We start from the raw sequence: 18356 nt of genomic DNA, 5'->3' as shown, positions 1-18356 counted from the left end.
GTTAAATACTTTTCTCAAAGCTCTATAACTAAAAGACTTGGCTTTAGTTAAAATGGCATTACTATTAATATTACTACTAATCCTGTAATTATCTTCAGTTTCTTCCAATTTAATGTTGTCTTCAGGATTCCAAAACTGAGCATCTTTCCTCTTATTCTTGATAGTTGCTAGCACATCATATTTGTTGCATATTCCCCATACTGTCACCTTCTGTTGCGCATAATCAACGTTTACTGAGTATATTCCTGTTCATATATCATACTTATGTTAATATCTATAAATTCATATATAATTGAGGAAGAATAAAGGATAGAATTGGTTGTTAAGGGAAAATTATAGGCCCGACTACCCTACATGTAGGATGACAACTTTTGCTTTATTTGTATGCAGATGCCAACTAGTTTAGATAATGTTAATTTTGAGATGATACAAATCTAAACGAATGCGTTTATTGTATACAATTATATAGTGAGTTAGTGACTTTCTAATAAGAATTGTTGTATCTGCGAAAAATTCTATGTACGAGAATAAAGAAATAATAAAAATAATAAAGAGATTTAACATTCATGAATCAAAAATCATATGAGCGAGACACGTGTTTTTTTCCAATGTGTTTAGGTACATGTAAAATATCTTAGAAATTAGTCAAATTACTACTAATATGATAGAAACATGGGAACATGAATATATGATGCATGGAGTTGATATCATACACGAAGTACTACGTAAATAATAATCCTTGAAATTAGTAATAGAAACTACGAAGTAAAGTTCAAATTTTTACCTCTTAAATTACTCAAAGCCTTCTTCACTTTCCTTTCACAGCCAAAAGAATATAGAGGAACCTTCATCTCCACATATTGAGGCTCAACACTCTTGTAAGCCGGAACAATCTGTAAATCTGCCATTTCAATTGAATTAACTAGCTTAAGACTTTATGTTATACACTTATAATTATACTTATCCTTACAAATTTTCCGCGATTTTCCAAACCAAATGGTGTATTTCAAAATGCCTTATCCAAATGTTCATGCTAATAGGTAGCTATATATATATACGATTAAGATAACTTAATGAGGTCACGTAATCTAATCTGAAATCCAAAGACGAAAAAGTTGAAACGACACAAAACAATGATTCCTAGTTTATATTATGTCAAACATAACTTTGATTAGCTTTTCTTCTCATGTATTAGTTTCTTAGCTTTCTTTTGCATTTTCTTCAGTTGTTGTTCATTGCTTTTTAAAATGTTGACAAGGAACTTTAGGCTAAAAGATGTTTGTTCTTAGATTCTTTGTTATGATTAGTGATATAAATTGGAGAAATTGCATGAATTGTGAGTCAGATTTGTTATTTAATAGAAAAGATTAGACTCTTTAATTAGTTTGGACCCTCTTTATTTGCATGGCAGTTGAACGTTCTAGCATGGCTACCATGTGCTTATTGCTTTGCCTTGTGCAGAAAGTTGCCTCTTAAAGTAGATTATTAAGGTTTAATTTCATTACCAAGAAAAGTAGAGGTCATCATTCAGCATATTCTTAATTAGATAAGTTATAACATTAGATTAAAAGATTGGTGAACATATGTACATGTACATACTATGCATACACATCATATTAGACATCTTGCACTTAAAATTGTAGGCTTGTCTTGAATAAGCTTATGCGCGGATAATTGATTGAAATGATGCACATATATATTTATTCTCTTCGTCTAGAATTAATTGTCATGTAGTTAATATCAAGTCATATTTATTGGTGTCTAAACATGTTTGAAGCTAGCAAGCTACCTTTTGAATTCGAATGATGAGTTTAAATAAGTAGCATTTCATGTCTAAAAAATTAATCAGAATCACCTTGAACAATAATCAATTTGTACTTAGTCATCTAAAATTCATATTGGTCATGGATAGATCAACAAGGTTGAAGACCTACCCTTGAAGTCCATATACGACAATTTCGTTTTGAAGACTCGCTTTCGCTACAGCTCAGGTGGGTGTCCATGAGCAAGCCAGCCACTGCTATATATGAGTTGCAGCAGAATCTGATTCAATCTCCTCACATTAACTACTTCGTACTTGTATAACTTATGGTTCACACTATATATGCTATGTGCGTGGATTGATATGTTCTTTGAATTGCACCCTTCAATAATTCCCTTGGCCTGTATACATACATAAATACATTGATATATATGATGTCGGTCACCAAGGGGTACCTACTATATTGGCGTACATATCCTTCCTATCTTATCCTTATTGATTAATTAACATAGATTCCGCATGCACATGCTCACGCATGCAACTGTTCAAAATTCGAAAGGCAGAACACGCAGCAGATTGAATTGTTAATGTTAATTATTTAATTAGCAATCGTACACATTAAAATTCCCTTCGTGAAAGGGTTTCCTAAGGCACTTTACACCCGCTCTTTTTCTTATCCATGTTCATGCATGCTACATGTAACATTTTCCTCCTATATAGATATTGTCAAAAAAAAAAAAAAAAATAGCCTTTTTAATATAAACATACATGTTTCATCTTCCTAGTCATGTAACAAAAAGAGCTATCTCATATACACTTTTATTTTACCATAATTGCCTAATATCATAATATGGTACCCCTTGTAAAAACAAAGTAACAACTAACTTGAAATGCGCAAGGTTGATGAGCTTGAATTCTTCAACATTCAACCGACCACAACGCAAGCAATAACTACCCAAATAGTTGTATCAACGAACAAATATAATGATATGATAATTATTTCAAACTTCAAAGGATAAAATTAGATGTAGTAGCACATAGTAGGTACAAGTTAAGGACCAACAAAAGTAATGCTGAAATTTTGCTTTTCAGACTTTTATTGTTCTTTGAATTAATTAACCTTGGCATTTAAGCTGACAATATATTTCGTCCTATTGTAGCAGGTGTATGTTAGATTTAGATCAAGGATTTTTAACCATTTTAGTTTTCTTTTGAAGACCCAATTTATTCTGTTACGAATCTTACGATAAATATTATTCTTTGGCGTCTTTCATGTCATCATCATGTTGTGTCACCAAAATTCACATGAAGGGGAAGGGAGAATAGAGGTTATGTAGCCCCAAATGACTAACAATTTAGTCTTTGGTAGTACATATATGACTATAAGAGTACACCTTATGACTAGAATATAGATGTTCCGTTGTTTCACGTAGAAACATATAAGAATTTGTAATTTCTTCTTACATGCATATATAATACCTAAGTGTATCCATAAGTTATGGTTTAGAAGCTGATTAAGGGGATAATGATAGAGTAAGGGGCGCCTTGAGACACAGATAGCCTTAGAAGCTAGTTCCAAATACTCAAAATTGGATCATTTTCAGAGATTTGGGATATAGTGTCGAAAACTTAGATGATTATAGTGGTGGCATTATGCTGAGGTCATACAATGTTATTTGAAACCCTATATAACTACAATACTAAGAGCCTGTTCACTTCAGCTTAATTTCAATTTTGTTCAGTTCAGTTCAGCTCCAATTAGTTCAGTTCAGTTCAGCTCCTAATTTCCTTCTCTCATAAAATATTCATTTCAGCTCAATTCAGTTCAGCTCCAATCAGTCCAATTCAACTCAGTTTAATAAATGTAAACAAGCCCTAATTAGTCACATAAAGGCCCGTTGTAGCCTTGAGTTAATGAGGTAGGCGATTGCATAATTGGATAAATTAATAATTTAAAGATAATAGACTAATAACCTTCCAGGTCTCTTGGGATCTATATGTAGCACCTCAGCCTCTTTTCTTTCCAAGCATAGAAAAAAATTGTTAAATATTGAAGGATATAATCCATACTTTTAGATCATTGTCGGAATTTTTTTCCAAAATTGAAGTGATAAAATGTGGGTGGGGGATAGTTCATTCACATAAAAAAATAAAAATAAAAAAAATTTATATCTATGAGCATCATGGAAAAAGACACGACGGAATAAAATAAGTAATGCCCTTATTAAGAAAAGGGATAGAGCCTGTTTTCATTGACTGAAATGAGCTGAACTGAAATGAAATGAACTGTACTTATTAGAGTTAAGCTGAACTGAACTGAACTGGACTGAATATTTTATAAGAGAAGGAAATTAGGAGCTGAATTGAACTGAACTAAACTGAAAATAATATGATAAGAACAGGGCTATAGACTATCTCAATCTTATTAGCTACAAGAAGGCATTGCCATTAACTAAATAAGTTTTGAATCAAAAGCAGACAACTTTAGATATTGAATCAGGATTTTTTTTCCAAAAGTTTTAGATGTTGAATCTATTTCTTTTGCTTTGCTCCTTAAATAGTAATTAGATGCAGACAAATCAGACAATTTATCGACAAATCCTACGACACCCATACAAATGCCACGTTAGACGTGGGTCCCAATTGTATTCCTTTTGACATGCTCTGACTGGACTTGCTTCTGCTGACTCAGCTCATTCTAGTGCAATTTATGGACCCACCCATGTGGTATCCTGAAATATTGACCCCCACCCAATTTAGTCATTTTTTTTTTAATTAATTAGTTTTGTTTTTGGAAAAGTTGAAAGCATCTCTATGTTGAGTTTAGTTGCCAAAAAAAAAAAAAAAAAAACGTACACATTTGATTGTTTTCTCTTTTGCTGACAATTCCTCATGTGGTATCCATATACACCATAATTTTTCTAACTAAATGTTGTACATCATTTGGTGAAGTCTATACATAATTGGATTATCTCATTTGACATGATCTATCATTTGAACTCCCATGCTGTTCACATGTAAACCGTCGTAAGTACATTAGAAAAGTAGAGAGAATTAATTTTCATCTTTTAAACTTAGGTTGAAAGTACAGTTACTTTATCAATTGCCAACAAATTTTAAGAGATGAAATGTCCTACTTTGGATTTTTAATCCGTTCAATGCAAATTCTTGTTCTCCATGTTGGTTTTTCCATGCATGGTCCATGAGAATTTGTTTTAGTAGTCAAAAACAAATTGTTCGTGTCCATTTTTCATTAAAAACATGCTGGTAAAATTATTCTATGAAAAAATTATGTAGATAAGGTTTGAAGTACACTGTAATAAAAATAGTAAATATTCATACGCATCAACTTTCATCATTGAAAGATATAGGATTTTGTGAATAGCAAAACAGAAGAGGCAGCTTAGCTTTAATGTAATCAAGGTTGTGTTTGGTTGAGAAGAAATTTCTCTAACTTTATTTTAAAATTACAATTAGATTAACCAGGATTTTAGCTGATTTGATATTAAAATCAATGAGTTTTTGTGTTATTTTAACTTGTACACGATCAATTTAGACTTTCGTATAAATCTTTTCCTTGAATTATAGTGAACATAATATATTGTTTTTGTAAAGAAGGAATGGAACTTTTTTCACTTATCCCTCACTTTTTCTCTTCGATCCCTTAGCTTGATCCATTTAATTACTCCTTTTCTTCTATTAACTTTTCCTCCAAAAAAAAAACAACACAATATTAATTAATGTATAATGAAGTTCAAAGTTTGTGGTACAATCAATAATATTACGATAATATAAAAATTGTCATAAATGTGAAACCTAGCTAATTTTAGCAATTGATGTTGGCACTTTGCTCCTACAATTAAAATTTCATCAAGAAATCTTCTTTGGACTAAACTTAACTTAAGAATCACAAAAATAATGCAAATTAAATAAATCATGTGGCAATCAACACTTGAAAATTAAATTTTCACAAATCAAAATAAAGGTTAAATTTAAATTATTATTTCACTTAATTAAGATTTGTTTTAAGTACAATTCAAGAAACTCAACTAACGCATATATAGCATGGCACCAACTTCCACACACATGATCATGAGCATAGAAGTTAGTGTTTCTGATGCATATTCTCTCAGTTAAGAACAATCCCCCAATTATAGAAACAGAATAAAACATATACATTAAATTAATTTGTACACTTATCATTATTATATAATTATGTACATACCTTATAATCCATAGTATTCAATTTAATTTAAAGTAATGTAGGTACAAAATAATTCTAAACATTACTTTTATTAATTAAAAATTAACACTTTATCACAACAACCCAACAAAGTTCTCTATACTCTCATACGGTCATACCATCATGTGGTAGTAAATCTCTATTATTTGAACTTATAATACCATCTTTAAAAAACCATTGATTATTATAAGTTCAAATTTACTTTTTGTGTGGTGATTACTCATCATTTATCCCTTAATTACTCTTTTAATTATGGGTTATGAAATGCAACATGCATTTGGATTTTCATCACTAAACAATTGAGGAGGAGGGATTCTTTCTATCACATACATTGGTTGTTGATAATAGTAATTGTACATCATTCTTTTCATTGATTCTTCTTCGACGTAATTATTAATGGTGTGAATAACCTCACCATTAACTTCACCTTCTTCCTTCTTAGGCTCTTCTACATGTTCACCGCCTTTTTGATCACCTCCGCCTTCGGGTGGTTTTTCTTCCCCTCCTTCATTTGGTGGCGGATTGTTTTCTTCTTTTGTTTCCTCGGGCTTAGGCTCCTCCGGTGGCTTCTCACCCGCCTCCTCGGCCTTGGGTGGCTCTTCAGCCGGTTTCTCAGGTTCGGGTTGTGGGACTATTTTGGCCGTCTTCTTGGTACGTCTATACACGTACTCTACCAACTTGTCTGCGTCCATTGTGCCTGTTACCGTGACCTTTCCACCACTTAGCTCAGTTTCTGCTGTTTGTACTCCTGGAACAATAATTAATTCGATTTTAATCTCGTTTAACTAAAACATAAATTCAGATGCACGTAACCTTATAAAAACCATATACGTACATACACAACTTTTAATGTAAATCCATGCATCAATGCATGTGTAAGTGTAAATACAACTCCATCCTAATCATTCATATATACTTCATTATTAAGTCATGATGAATCTTTAAAAAAAAAAAAAACAAGGTTGTACTACGTATCACATGCATGTATTCACATAAAAACTAAATATTAATGTAATGTGTAATAAAAGGTATATAAAATACGTATAATCCTATATATTTTCTAAATGATAGTACTATTTTTTTTTTGAAACCCTAAATGATAGTACTAATTCTTAAGTATAATTTTGAAAATTTGATATACAATGTAGCTTAGGTTCACTTAATACTGGTAAATTATATAATGTATAGTTAATTAGGTAAATTAATTATTATGAGATTTGGCAATTGAAGCAATGCTGCCTATTTCCTTGGACCACAATTTTTTTTTTTTTTTTTTTTTTTTCATGAACATGTGTTCGTTTAACTCAGCAAGTCTGTTTCATCTTCTTCTTATTTTTTTTTTTTAAAAAAAGTTGATTTTATAATTTTAATATTTTTATTATTGCAATAAGGCTGAACCTTAAAAAGGGAAACTGATCTGAGAAAATAAATAAACAAAAACGATTTAATTTTTTATGTATAATATATTTATTTTATTTATGGGATTCTGTTTGCAGGAAATTTTGCTAAGCTTTATAAAGTGGACCAACAGTGATGACATGATCAGAAAGATTGACAAAAATGTTACAGAGAACACAGGAATTTATTTTTAATTATTATAATTATACCGTTAACTTTATAGGAGTAAAAAAGAATATACAGGATGTTTGTTTATTAATTAAGTTGTATCCTGCTCAAAAAAAAAAAAAAAAAAAAAAAAAAAAGAAGTGTAAAATTACTAATAATGGCTTGCATATTCATAAATAATGTACCTCTCATTTTAAGTATTTTCTTCTTGAGTTGTCCAGCACATGCTTCACAGTGCATATTTACACTAAGCACCACTGTAGTTAATCCACTAACCTGTACAAAGAGGTAATTTTAATACGTAAGTAAAACAGCATTTTTCATTAATTATTCTGTCCAAGTTTAATTTTTCACGGTCTCTAATACACGCTAGTTAAACCATGACATAGCGAGTGTAGTTAGGTATGGTATATTGGTATGCCATGAAAATCACCTGCGAAGTGACAACTTCTGGCATGGGTTCACCCTCATTTGCTGGTAAAGGTGACAAAACCTGAGCCGTTCTCTTTGTTTTCTTTGTTATTTTATTGCATATGGCTTGTGGTTCCACCACACCTTTTACGGTTACCTGATTTTGAGCCATGTCAATTACTACCCCTTCAACTCCTGCTTACATAACAAGAAAATTACGACTTATTAGTAACACACGTAATCAACTCCCACAACCAACAACTACAGTTTGTCGAACAAGCCAACCTTTTATCTAACAAACATAATTCTCATATTAGTAACATGATCATTATTCGAACCATGTAATAACTTTTTTTTTTAAAATTTATAGATTATAACCCTGGACGATTTAATTTGTTCTATTTATATTTACGTACGTGACAACATCAACCATCCATTATGTGTCATGTCACATTCACATACACTAAAAGTGTTACACTAGAAGAAGAGAAATAATATAGACCTCTAATTCTCATAATGGACCTCTCAATTTTCTTAGCACATCCAACACAATGCAAGTCCACATATAGAACAAAAGGCGGTGGTGGTTGTGGTGGTTCTTCTTCCTTCTTTTCTTCCTCGGCCGGAGGAGGTTTCGCTTCCTCAGCCGGTGACGGTGGTGGTGGACTATCTTCTTTCTTCTCCTCTGCTGCAGGTTTCTCCTCTGGCTTATTCTCTGCTGCAGGAGCTTGCTCTTCCTAAAACCAATCATATTCATTAATATAACAACATTATAATCATCAAATAACAAAACCCATTTCCAAAAACATTGGAAAAAATATATTAAACCAATCATATTGATCATTATTACACACTTACTGGCTTAGCTTCTTCACCCATTGATTGGTTAATCAGAAATACAATTCAGAATCTTGTAATATGAAAATGTAGTGGATTATTGGGAATTGTAGAAAGATTTATAGGCAGAAATGTAATTAATTATATGTTAATGATTTTATGAAAAATGGGCGGTGCTCTCTAATTATACAAATATATGTATATATAGAAAGCTGTTGTTGATTCCAAAGCACATGCAATGCAAACTAAGCCTAGAAAACTCTGTTTTCTTCTCTTTTAATAAAAAGAGAAGAATGAATAATCTTTTTATAAGTTTCTTTTATCCTATCTTGTTTATAAGTAAAAGATTGGGGAAAAGAAGGGGGAAAATGAATGAAGCAAAGGAAGCTAATTTATAGAAGGAATTAGGGAGAAGAATTTGGTGAAAGGTTTTGGTGTGGGGTTTGTTGTGAGGTGTGTGAGGTGATGGTGAGAATTTGATGACGAATATGAGTGCTATTGTGACTGGCTGCCATGTGGATTGTTTAACTAATAAATCAACTATTTTGTTTTCTTCTCGTAATTTTGAGAAAATACAAATTATTGTACTATATCCGTTAACTTTTAGTTGCAACTTTGGGTATTATTTGTGAAATATAAAATATTTTAAAATTGTAACTAAAAGCTAACGGAGGTAGTATATAGGGATAATGAAGTGAATCGTTGAATGGTTTTTCAAATAAAAGTTATCCTTGATATAATATGTACATTATCAATATCTGTTATTTTGTATTAGTTTTTAAATATGAGATTTGGCAACTTTTTTTAAAGAGTAGGGTTTAGTAAATGGTATCTATATTTTGAATTTGGATCAAGGATCAAAAAGTATGAGCTCTTGTTGATATATGAATAGTTATTTTGTTAGAATGTATGTGTTAAAAAGCATGATCTAAAGTTTAATTTTTTATGTGAAAAAATAATTAATTCTGAATGTATGATTAAATAAATATGCTCATGTATTACTTAGGGACGTTAGGGTTCATGAGAATGTGGAGATTTGGTGGTTATCATGTGTAACAACTATAACATGGTATTTGCACAGGCTGTACACAAGGAATGTGTGATTGATAAAAGTTTATGCTAAACTAATTACACCTTTAATTTTTGTATTAAGATACAAAAAGCTTAATTACTTTAATTAATAATAAGTTGATGCGATACTTAACTACCAGGTGGAGCCGAAAACCCATCAACTTTAAGTTGATCATTCAAATTAAGTGATCAATCACTTCAACCAATTAAATTATGTGGCCCTATTTTTTTTATTTTTTATTTTTTTTTTGACAATAGCAAAGGAATGTGGCCCTATTATGGACAAAACATCTAATTGTTTTTCCTTAATTGTAATTAATATTTTAGGTCAAAGATTTTGTCAGTAGTCTTGAGCTAGCTATGTTTTCTATGATTAGCAAGCAATACTACATGAATTCGAATGATTGATTAAAATCAACCAAACAAGAATCAAGAATGTTTAGTATATATTAACATGGTTTCATATAATAAACATAATTAATCAAGAAACTCTATCAATTGTTTAATTTACTTGTACTTCCTATTTTATATTAGCAATTCTTGAGGAGTTTGATATCTACCTAAAATGTCACTTTAATCTTTAATCATGCTCTATTATTCTTTGTGGTTGTGTCAGCAATAATAATCACACTTTATGCCATGACCATATTAGTGTGTTTGGATTCACAAAATTATAGCCTTTCCTCTAATTAAGTATAAATAAACAAGATCTTTCAATCAAGCACCAATGAAATAAAGGCAGCATGCAATTATCAACATATTATTCTTCGTATATATGACTTTTCAGTTTTCACCAAAAAATAGTTAGTAAACCATACATAAAGGTGTATGTGTTAAAGTATAGTCTTCCTGAATAACACATAAAAGTATTTTATATTAATAAAAGATCATATAAGAGTTAGACACTTATAAGGTTATGGGGTTTCTCCTATTTCTATATGGTTTTGAGATGAAATTCGCTTGGCCAGTTGGCCTGGTCTTGTGAAATGAACTTTCTCGATCTCTTGACGACAGATTGACAGGTGAGGTCTAGTCCTTTATTTATCATGGTATCAAAGTAGACCTACAGTTTGAGACACTTAATAGCTTAAATAACTCCAAGGTCACTTATCCATATGAGGGGGAGTGTGAAAATACACTTTGGCTCCATGAAATAAACATCACCATGATAAAATTAAATAACTTTTAGATAAGGTAGATCGAGATCATTACCTTAAAAATTAGACTTGATCACCAAGATCATTAACTTTCAACTAAAATTGGCTTTTTAAAAAAAAAGGTTGGATGAAAATGTGATTCAAACAACTTGTGGACTCCATACTTAGTTCAATGTTCCAAAAGATAGCAAGACATCACTTCAATTAAAATTAGATTGAAACTAAAATAAAAACAACTTTTATATGAGCAGCCAATTAAGTCCATCTTTATTGACTCACATCCATAGTTAATCTAATTTAATGGATTCCACTCAATTAGATAATAGTGGTGAATTTAACTTATTGTATACAGATTCAAAGATTCAGGTGGCTGATTCATTTAAAAGAGTGCATAGGGATAGAGAAAGCGTGGAGTTTGAAAAGCTTTAAATAAAAATAATGCGTGTAAAATGATCGATCTATAGTGTGTGTACTTGAATCTATAGGTATGTCACATGCATGGAGATTGGAAGTATAGTATGTATTGCTCCCTTTCACAGCAATTGTGTCTTTAGTTACATCACCCCTCCTTTCTTTCTACTCATTTTGCGCCAAGATATAATTGGTCGCATTATATATCTAGTCACTTTCTCGGTTTACTAAATGAAAGTTTGAAATTTTCATTATTATCTTTAATGATGTGCTAAATTAATTAAGAATTTCAAGGATAAATTACATTGATCGTCATATGATATCAAAACATATATATTAGGGAAAAAATTAAGCATTAACTTAGGCTAAATATTGCTCCATCATTAATAAGAATTAAACTAAGAATCACTGATGACCTATTATTGTTGAGGCGGAGAGTACATGGTTATTTAGGTTTCTGTCATTCTCTTGTTACGTATAGAGGTTCACAGATCAATAAATATAAACAATTTAGAAATCTAAGAGTTTTGGTGCTATTGTCCAATTTTGTGCCAACTACATCAATGACCGATTTAGTGATATAAATGCATAGGAAAGAGAGATTCAAACATTTGTAACTTAATATACTTAAAACAATAATCTTAACCCTTACGTGAATGCCTCATTCATAATTTTACTAGATTTACCCAAAGTGTATAAAAGGTCATCATTTTGATAGAATCACTTCACCAAACTGTGGGTGCATTTAGGTAATTGATGTTGGCACATAATTTCCTTTCTATCAAGATCAAAGACCAGACAATTTGTACATTTGGAAATTAAATAAGTGGGTGCCCTATTTGCAAATAAATTATATAAACATCGAAAAAGGATGATTAGTAATAAGTTTCCTCTCCAAAGATACTTCTTTTTTCACTTACACAGAAAAGTAATAGGCCCAACTTTACAATTCTTATGTGGAGATGACTCAGCTAGGGACATTTTAACAGAAAACCAACCTCTCAATGTTGAAATTTTTTTGGCCATATGAGATCTTAACCAAATTTTATGTTATGATTTATGATAATGTTTCTCTAATTTAATATATAGTTGTACTTTATATTGACATATTATTATTATATGACTAAGCAATTTCACCAACCAAGGAACATATATAATGAGCTTTATATTTACCCACTCCCACTTATTGTTTTTAATAATTTATGTGATTTGCTTTACCAACCCTTAATCCCATGCATGTACACCTTAATTTCACTTATATCATGAAAAATGAGTTTAAGGGTTAACATGTTTGGATAAGATTATTTTAGGAGAAATTTGTTTTAGTTATCTAAAATTATCTTACAATTAAAATTAGTTCAGATAAGTCCAATATAATTTAATTCAAATAAGTCCAAAAAGCAAGTGAAATCAAGTGAATAGATCAAATAACACTCTCAATCAAGGAAAATAACTAATAGACCATAGCTATCTTTCACCAAATACAAGTAAAATCTTACAACTCCAGATCCATTTTATCCATTGAAATTCTTAGTTGATGCCATTGAGGATATCAAGTACAAATGTGAAAGTACAAATTTTGATGTATTTATTCTTATGGCTGAGTTATTTGGGACAATCCTAAAATCATATGTAGCCTTTACAAGCTAGGCTCTTGATTGGGAGAGTAGGCGTCGGAGCAAAGGATAAGGGTGAGGACGTGAAGTTTGGCCCTCCGAAACTCGCATCTTAAAGTTACTTGTGACCTCAAAATCACTCTATAAAAGTTATATTTATAGCAGCTTTATATAACTTATTTCCTTGGTACTAATTATTTCGAAATAAAAGGAATAATAACTTAACCATATAGCCAGATTCATGTACTCATATTTTTATATAGATTGTTGTACCTACCTAGTATCTTGAATTGAAGTTAGTTTGGTTTAATATAGTTATTAATGAAAATCGTTTAATATAGTTATTAATGAAAATCTAAGTTTGCCTCAATCAATTCCCTTTTTATAACAACATTATGTATTTTACTCTTCTACGATTCTACCATCTAGCTACTAACTAGTAAATCAATCAAAACAGATTAAAACATGGTAGATACATGTATTTATCAATCAATATCAATATATGGATTTTATTTATATTTATATTTTAATTAGGCAAGTAGAGTGACATAAGATTATTAGGTCACCACACGTATATACTAATAAGGAAAATTAGTAACTTATAGTTTTAAACTGTTCTACTTATATATAAGCAATAACATTATCTTGTGCCATCCTAAAATTTTTTCTTTCTATCCTGAAAAAATAATTCAACTCTTTAATTTCTGACATAATTCAAATGGTGCAAATTGAGGAAATCCAGCCAAAAAGGGAAAGATAAAGCTTCAACAAGAATCTTAGTTCTACTTGACAATTATTTAATATAATTTCCTCTTTTTTGAAATTAACAGTCCATGTCATTTGGTATAATAAGGTAATTAATCAATAGATAATTATATGTTCATTTCATAGATTAATTTGTAAGCAATGCATGTCTCATGCAATTGTACATGTTATCACTTCTTAAATTTTCTTTTTTTTTTTTTTTTTTTTTTTTTGTTGGTGTTCTTTGTTGCGTACTACTACCATTTAAAGAAGTGATGTAATGTGAACACTATATATAATGGTAAAATTCTTTAAAGGGAAGAGGGATGCAAAAAATATACACCAAATTAATCGACCATTTTTTTTATTTAGCTTCTATTTAATATTTATTCATCGAGTATTTTTGAAAGTACAAAGGTGAAGAAACTATTTACTATTCTTCCCGTCTCATTTTCTTAACTAACACCTAATCTTTGCTATTCATCCAAGCTACGGTTTGGATCTATATAAGTGTATAGGCCCCTACTAGTGATAAACAAATGATAATGCATTTAAAAAGTAAGAAAATGCATACTTTCTAATGAAAATACAATATTATGGACATTGATACGAGAAATTCCTTAATCAGTTACGTTATTAGGAGGGAATTTTTGTGTGTATCAACTTTATATGTAGGACGATTCTCAATAAGACTTTAATCAGAGAGTGTAGGGTCAAAACAAGTCTATTATTAGAAGGGGCGGCCATCAGAATCTAGACGCATTAGCTAAGCCTTAGTTAGAAAGCACACAATCATTCTCATTACTCAACTACCCTTATTAAACCCTCTTTTCAAGAACAACAAGACATTAGCTTGATTTTCTTTTATACAAATGCGATGATTTAGGTAAATAAATTCAACTTAAGTCTCTAATCATGACTTTTGTGCTTATTTCACGTTCATTGAATGCAGTCATATACATTGCACGCTTGCAAAAATCGTTTTAATCTAATTAGTTAGACAGTAAGCTAGATTACTATTCACTTGGAAAAAAAAAAAAAAAAAAAAAAAACTATTTCTTGTATTGGCTATATTTATCAATATTATAAAACCTAATGCTTGTCTACCTCCGTCTCTATTAGATTGTTCCACCTTCAGGTACGATTTTTAAAATAGAGTGAAAAAGTAGACTGGAAAAAGCTACTAAATGAAAGTGTAGTCCAACTTTAAAGAAAAAAAAATACTTATTCCGTGTCAAATACTAATAAACAAAGAAAAATAAACTATAGGTAGAAAAGTGAATATTGTTGGCAATAAACTTTGATTTGCAAGAATCAAAGTCTTCTCTTCGGTCAAATTCAAAAGAGAGGAAAATAAAATGATTGTCCTAGGTATTATATAGGACAGTTGTAAAGGCTAAATGATTCAATTAATTCTTCTTGTTATTCCAGGAGAAAATTGTCAGCATGCTAGAATAATTAAGTACAACCATAATATATAGAGTATATACTTAGTTTTTTTATACTTAATTAGGACCAAAGAATATTTTTATTTTTTAAAATTATAGTACATGGCATCTTTTAGTATAACTGAAGAAACCTCAACTAACTACTTAATTAGAGTAGTTTGATTTGATTAACTTGCAAACTCGAATTTTGAGAAGAGTTTGTAGGGGACCATAAACCGTAGATCAGTTTTTGGAACTGCTAAAACTTTTGCAAAATTTGTAAACATTTACGTACCATTTTATTATATTTTGTGCATGTTGATGATAAAAAGAAGAAGCAAAAGTTAACAAAATTTCATGAAATGAGTGCCAAAATAAAAAGATAACAGGAATTTCTGCTGCTGAGGAACCTTACAGGATGGAATGTTATGGTGATGAGCTAGCTACCAATTTTATAACATGAACAAACATTATATTAACATAATGTACATAACAAAAGACTGCATTGATCATGCTAAGCTATGTCGTCTAGCAAACAGATAGATCGATCGATCGATGGACCACACGCCTTTTTTTGCTTTGTAATCGTATATGTATGATCTTGTGTAGGTCTGTCATTAGACCGAAAACTATATGGTATATGATCAATAATAAAGATGTCTTAAGTTTAATCCGTTACATGTAGGATGAAGAACATGCCTTGTTTGTAATATAGCTAGTATGTAGATGATTTTCCAACTAAAATTGGCATCTTTGACTTAGAATTATTTGATGAAAGTGTATGTGATAGTATAAAGAAGAACCTGTTTGTTAAGAAAACTAAAAGTTTTTTTTTTTTTTTTTTTTTTTTTTTTTTTTTTTTGAATGATTTGATATGTATCATCAGCTGGAAAATGAAATTAAAGGGTGATGGTATCTTTGTATTATGCATAGTATGTGACCATATATTGACTGTGATGGGACCTATGTATAATAAGGTTTGTCATGTTGTGACAAGTTTAATTTGTATAATAAGGTTTTTCATGCTATGTTTTGGTTCCATACTTGCATTACGTCAAAGTATGTTTCTTAAGAATGGGTCACCATACTTCCCCCGATCATAGCAACAAGTTATAGGGTGGAGGGCATGAGGGATGATTATTGTTTTTTCGCGTATAGACTTAGCTTTCCGTTCGCTTATAGGGGTATTGTGTGGTAAAATTAATTATTTAAAGTCGAAGGTAACATGATTTGGTTCTCTCTGCCTTATTTAATTATTTTTCATGCAAAAAAATAAAATTTTCAAATAAATTGTGTTTAATTAGTTGCTTAGGCCATGGCTTAGAAGTTCACACAAGTAAAGTTATTTCACTTCTTAAGTACAATATATAATTGTAATGAATTATGGATAAGGTAGTAAATTTAGGTGAAGAGAAAGACTCTAGAAGATGTATGGACACTCATGCATGCATGGGGAGACATTAGTCAAAAATCTGGACCAAGATTTTAGTGGTCCATCTCTAATCATAGCCTGAATGATTTGAGGAAAGCTTCAAAATGACCAGGGATTGAATTTTTTTTCCAACAGTCATCATTAGATAATAAAATTTGGGATCAAATACCTAAAATATAGAAACTGCAAAAAAATAAAATTTGGGATCAATAACTAAAATATAGAGACTGTAAAAAAAAATAAGGAGCATGAGTTTATTGAAGAAGGATCTGTCAAATAGTGGGACTCTATCCAAAACACTCCTCTTGTATGATGACTTTCACAAAATATTTCTAGTGAACAAACCATTCCCTTTTTCTCTAGTATTTGTAGCTATTTTAAAGAATATAAAAAAAATTAAAAAATAAAAATAAAAAAGGTGTATTGAGCTCTTACTTAAGTTTATTTTTTGTAGGATTGTGAATAAGAAATGAAGTACGTAGATAAATATATTTTTTAAAAGAAATAATTAAAAAAAATAATTCCAACTTTCATCAATTTTGGTATAATAATCCCAACTTTAGATTATTCTAGAATAATCCGAATTTTGAAGGTCTTTTTTTTCTTCAATCCCAAACCGGTCAACAAAAGTCAACAACTTTTAATAAGAGGTCACCGTGACATATGGACATATGTCAGCTTGTCATTCGTCCAAAAATACATTAAATTAAAAAAAATATATAAAATAAATTAAAAATCAGAAACCTAAAAAAAAAAAAAAAAAACAACCTTCCCTCCCTCAAAACCACCAGCCCCCACCCAAACCACCCCCTCCACCAGCCCTCCCCCACCCGAAAACACCCCCACCAAGCCGGAAAACCGCCCCCACCCCCGACCACCACTCCCCACCCGCCGATACACCTCCCCCCCCCTTCCCCCACCCGTAAAATCTCCCCCCCCCCCCCTCCCTTTCCCCCACCCTTGAAAACGCCGGAAACGGCAAGGGTGGGGGAAGGGGAGGGGGGGATTTTTTACTGGGTGGGGGAAGGGAGGGGGGAGGGTTTTCGTGGGTGGGGGAAGGGAGGGGGAGGTGTTTCGGCGGGTGAGAGTGGTGGTCGGGGGGTGGGGGCGGTTTTTCGGCTGAGTGGGGGCTGGTGGAAGGGGTGGGGGAAGGGGGTGGTTTGGGTGGGGGCAGGTGGTTAAGGGGGAAGGGGGGTGGGTTTATGTTTTGTTTTTTTTTTTTAATTTTCAAAGTTTTTTTTTTTTTTTTTAATTTTGGACTAATCATGTGCTGACACGTGGCTTTTAAAAAACATAAAAAAAAAAAAAATTTAACCTTTTCAACAGGTAACCGGTCATTAAGACTGAAGAAAAAGAAAACCCCCCAAAATTCGGATTATTCCAGAATAATTCAAAGTTGGGATTATTATACTAAAATTGATGAAAGTTGGGATTATTTTTTATAATTTTTCCTTTTTAAAAAATTAATAAAGGTAGTATATTAATTTAATTGAAAAAGGTAGGTAAAATCAAAGGGACAAAAAAACTAAAAAAATTGAAATATTTTTAAGAAATAGAAGGAGTATATACGAGTTCAACCTTCAACCAATCAAAAAAAGTGGATTAATGGAATTTAGATATCGTTAACAATCTGACGTAAGTTTAATTAAATTCATATACGAGCAACTAAACAACAGAAA

At 31.0% G+C, this 18356-nt stretch overlaps 1 protein-coding gene across 1 annotated transcript; it reads right to left on the bottom strand.

Moving 5' to 3' along the window:
• Nucleotides 1–6243: 6243 nt before the first annotated feature.
• Nucleotides 6244–9168, bottom strand: LOC145564251 (heavy metal-associated isoprenylated plant protein 9-like). Its single transcript, XM_081624577.1, has 5 exons — nt 8841–9168; nt 8485–8719; nt 8005–8177; nt 7757–7847; nt 6244–6753 (listed from the first exon to the last, which is right to left on the bottom strand). The coding sequence occupies exons 1-5, from the start codon at nt 8859–8861 to the stop codon at nt 6263–6265; spliced, it is 1011 nt and encodes a 336-aa protein (XP_081480703.1). The 5' UTR covers nt 8862–9168; the 3' UTR covers nt 6244–6262.
• Nucleotides 9169–18356: the final 9188 nt, after the last annotated feature.

This window comes from Chenopodium album, chromosome 10 (genome assembly GCF_948465745.1).
Source record: "Chenopodium album chromosome 10, dcCheAlbu1.1, whole genome shotgun sequence".
NCBI classification, from domain to species: domain Eukaryota; kingdom Viridiplantae; phylum Streptophyta; class Magnoliopsida; order Caryophyllales; family Amaranthaceae; genus Chenopodium; species Chenopodium album.
The sequence above is the reverse complement of the archived record's forward strand: the minus strand, read 5'-3'. Positions and strand labels throughout refer to the sequence as shown.